Genomic DNA, 3959 nt, shown 5'->3' with positions numbered 1-3959 from the left:
AGTGTTGTGGGCTTCAGGCAAAGGGAATAACTCTGGCATGAGAGTGAGTCAGTGCACTGCTTTGTTTCAACAGAGCTGAATATATGCCTAATGCCCAAATCAGTAATGAAAAGGGGAAGTACCAAAAGAGATCTAATTTGGAAGTGGGAGGCCAGAAATCTGAGAAAGCAAAAGCCCATCCACCTCACTGAAGAAAGGAGATGATGCATAGAGGAGGCATCAAGGAAGGCTGATTTGAGAAAGCAAATGCAGGCATCCTAAAGTGAGCCCACCTTGGGTAGTGAGAAGCGTTCCTATGGGGAAGAAATGGAAACTAAAGCCAATCTTGTGATCTGAGAGGGGTGAGATTTGGGGGAAAGTGGAGATCAAGAGGGGGCGTTGAAAAAGGGGGCAACCACCTGAGGCTGGGCCAACCGCCATCTTCTGGGAGGTACAGTCTCCCAGGGGCCCATCTGACCCAGGCAGTCTTGATGGTAGCCAAGCTAGGACTAACCAGGGCCTTGCTCTTGAGCAATGAAACAGGCCATCAACAGACCTACCTCTGTAGGGGTGGGAGTGGAGATAGAACCATGGCTTCTCAACACACCCAGTGCCTAGCAACAAGAAACAATGTGCCTGGCAGCAGATTAACATCTTTTCTGGTAACCTGAACCCTGTTTTTCTGTACTTTCTAAAAAGAGAAAAGCTGGGGGCTCTACACATGTCTACTGCCCCACACTTAGCCAAGGCCACACTCCAGAGCAGCCATGAGCCAGCTTCATGACATCACATGACCAATGAACAAGACTGTGACTAAAGCAGCTGGTTGCCTCACGACCAGGGCTCTAGAATTTTTAGGACAGTATATATTGGGCATCCCTGCTGTGACCAAAGGCATTTCTGACCCTAGCGTTCATTGATAGGATCCCGGGTAGCGAATGCTTTTTGATGTAGAGCATCTCCATGGCTAGTCAGAATAACAATGACATGCACGAAGCCAAGCTGGCCCCATCAGAGGATGGACAGCCAAAAGTCAGGGTTCAATCTGATACACTCTGGGATCCACATGTGGCTTTGGAGAGGCATGGGGACCAAGCTGCGAGCCAAGATCCAAGCCCCCAAGACAACCTGCAACCACAGGACCCAAACAAAGGTGCTGCCAACGTGGAAGGAAACATTCTTCTTGGGCTTTCCTTCCCAAGAAAGTTTTGGAGGATAGTGGAGGATGATGCCTTCACATCTGTGTGCTGGAATGTTGACGGAGACACAGTAATCATCGAGGAAGACCTTTTCCAGAGGGAGGTTCTTTGTCGAAGGGGCAAGGAGCAAATCTTTGAATCAGACAGCCTGAAGACTTTCATCAGCCTGCTGAACCTCCATGGATTCAGCAAAATATGCCCAGCAGACTCTTCAGTTTGTTCTCCAGGGAACAATATGATGGTAAAGTAGAAAGCCCTCCTGTTTACCACGTTCTCTGTTACTCGAACATCTTCCCAGTAGACCGAGAAGAACGATATACTGAAAGGGTTTATTTCAGGGGATAACTTTTTGTCACATGAGACAGGATTTATCCAAAGATGAGAAAGTATAGATTTTCAAATGAAACTATAACCCCATTAGAGATAACCTGCAGGGATAATTAAAGACTCTGAGAAGCTAGTTAATGGCAAAGAGATATATTTTCTCCCCAAAAGACTAAAATAATTAATTTTGTTTCAGATCTATCGACACTGCAATTTCCAGAGAGACAAGCCTTGGCTCATCGAGAACATTAAGACAAAAGGCAACCTGATGACTCATGCTTGTCCAGGGACCAGCACAACACTTCCAAAGAGAAAGAAGAAGCTAGCCCCTACAAGACACTCCCCAAGAATTCACCACAAGAATGGCACTAAAGAAGCTGAGGGAAAGGCCCAGAAGAAAGCCTCACGTGCTCGGGGACCCAGTGGCACCCGGCCACTCAAGTACTCGGGTCTGCAGTCCACGAGCAGTGCCATGGAAGTCCAGTGTCCAAGTGAACAAGGTGGCCCAACTGGGGAGGGCACATCTAGGAATGTCATGTTTGTGCCCACTGCTACTGCTGGAACCAACGGCACAAGGGATCTGCCCACCAGCCCCCTTAATGACCCACTATATGGTTCAGTGATGTCTCTGTACAACACCTGTTATTCCATCCTGATGGCTGGCCTTTCAGTCATGGCCCCACCCAAAGACCCTGAGGAGGAGGGGGAGGAGGAAGACTCTTCAGATAACAAGTGTTCACTCTGTGAGCAGTTCAAGGACAATGCAGGCCCTTAAGCTCACAAGTGACAGAAAACAATCACCACTTTGCAACCACTAATCCATTTTGGCTTTAATAAAGAAAAGCAAAACTACATGGTAGTAAATAAACAATCCAATGAGAATTGTGTGTCCATGTTCTTCTGTTTCCGTGCCACACACCTCATCAGATGAGCCCGAGGAGGCTAGAAATCCTGACCCGAGACAGGCTTTTGTTCCCATTGTCCTCTTTCATTTTCACACACTCAGCCAAGGATCTGGCTAGGGAGTCCTGAGGTAAGACCAGGAAGACTGGGTCCCTGGGCTCTGCCTGCTGGTCAGGAGACAGTACTGCTTGGCTCCTGACCTTGGGGGGATACCTTTACATTAGTCATTCATCTTGAAACAGGAGAGTCTTTCCTCACGGGACCTCTGTGATACCAGAAAGTTTCTGATCAGCAGTTCAGCATCTCTAACTCAAATTCCAAGGGCCTCCAGGGAGAACCACCTAAAACTTGGACCACTCCATCTGGTAAGCAGTGTAAGACCATTTCAGTCAATGCCTGGGAGAAAACTCATCATCCTCACATCTAGCCACCATCAGTAACTCTGCTAGAAGGGACCTAGATAAATAATAGATTGCTCATGAAGAACAAAAATCTCTACTCATCACTTTTCCATCAGAGCTGTATTTCAGATTCTTTGGTAACTAAGTAGCTATGTGACATGTCTAATACTCATCTTCACGACCCAAGTGACACTTTTATAACAGGCGAGTCACTTGCCAGGACAGACAGGTGCTTTGTTTCAAAGTCCAATGACCCCCTTCATGATGAATGAGGCCATTCCTGACTGGTCACCCTTCGGCAATCATTCAGTGCCTCCTCACGGCCCTCCAAAATATCCCCTGGATGCTGCTATGAGTTTAACCAGAACCAAGAGAGGGGAAAATGTGTAAGGGAACCCCAAACACTAACCAGTTTTCTTAAGACATTCCAGGAATGTGCAAGACCAAAACGAGTGACAATATCAAGATACTTAATGGCAGCTTCCCCTTTTTCCTATAAGTCCTTGAGACTGTCAATGAGCCCACAAAGGCATCCCATGAGGAAGGACTCCTACATCTGTGTGCAGAAATCTGTTTACAAGAATAGCAGATGGTGAGTAGCGCTCTTTCCACAGCAGTGCCAATTCAGATTGAACCTGATTTCTACGTCTGGGACATGATGGCCAGTTGATGGTCATGATTCAGCTGGTTTCTTGGTAACTTCCCTTGGTAACTTTCCTCTTTCTCTGAGGGGATTAGGTGCTCTGGCATGTCTACCTGGTAGACATCCTTTCCCCTTGTCCTGAATATGAGCTCCAGTAACCATATGGGGTTTGAAAATGCAGTCAGGTACTTCGGTTTGGTCAGTACAGCCTGATTTCCACTTCCACAACCTCATCAGGAGCTATGTTTTCTAGGCACTACAAAGTTTCCCCAATGTCAGCGAGCCCTGCGCACCAGAGAGAAGCACAGAGATGGTTTTCCTTCCATAAATCAAGGCTTGCCAGTAAGAGAAAATTATTATTCAAAGTTATGACCACTAGAAGCTAAGCAGATTTCACCAAACACAGAGTGAGCTGGGTGCCTCTGACTGAGCACTTCCGATGTGTCAAACTCTGTTCAGGGAATTCTGGCTGAGGCCAGTGGGGAGAGAGAAATGAAGATGACAGGGCCT

The 3959-nt window shown here is 47.2% G+C and overlaps 1 protein-coding gene across 1 annotated transcript; it reads left to right on the top strand.

Moving 5' to 3' along the window:
• Positions 1-942: 942 nt before the first annotated feature.
• On the top strand, positions 943-2277 carry LOC107537806 (heat shock transcription factor, X-linked member 3-like). The gene is made up of 2 exons (XM_016213924.2): positions 943-1419; positions 1699-2277. Exons 1-2 carry the CDS (start codon positions 943-945, stop codon positions 2275-2277), a joined length of 1056 nt encoding a protein of 351 aa, XP_016069410.2.
• The last annotated feature ends 1682 nt before the right edge of the window (positions 2278-3959 follow it).

This window comes from Miniopterus natalensis, chromosome X (assembly GCF_054644295.1).
Source record: "Miniopterus natalensis isolate mMinNat1 chromosome X, mMinNat1.hap1, whole genome shotgun sequence".
Classification (NCBI taxonomy): domain Eukaryota; kingdom Metazoa; phylum Chordata; class Mammalia; order Chiroptera; family Miniopteridae; genus Miniopterus; species Miniopterus natalensis.
This window is presented reverse-complemented; position numbering and strand designations above follow the sequence as displayed.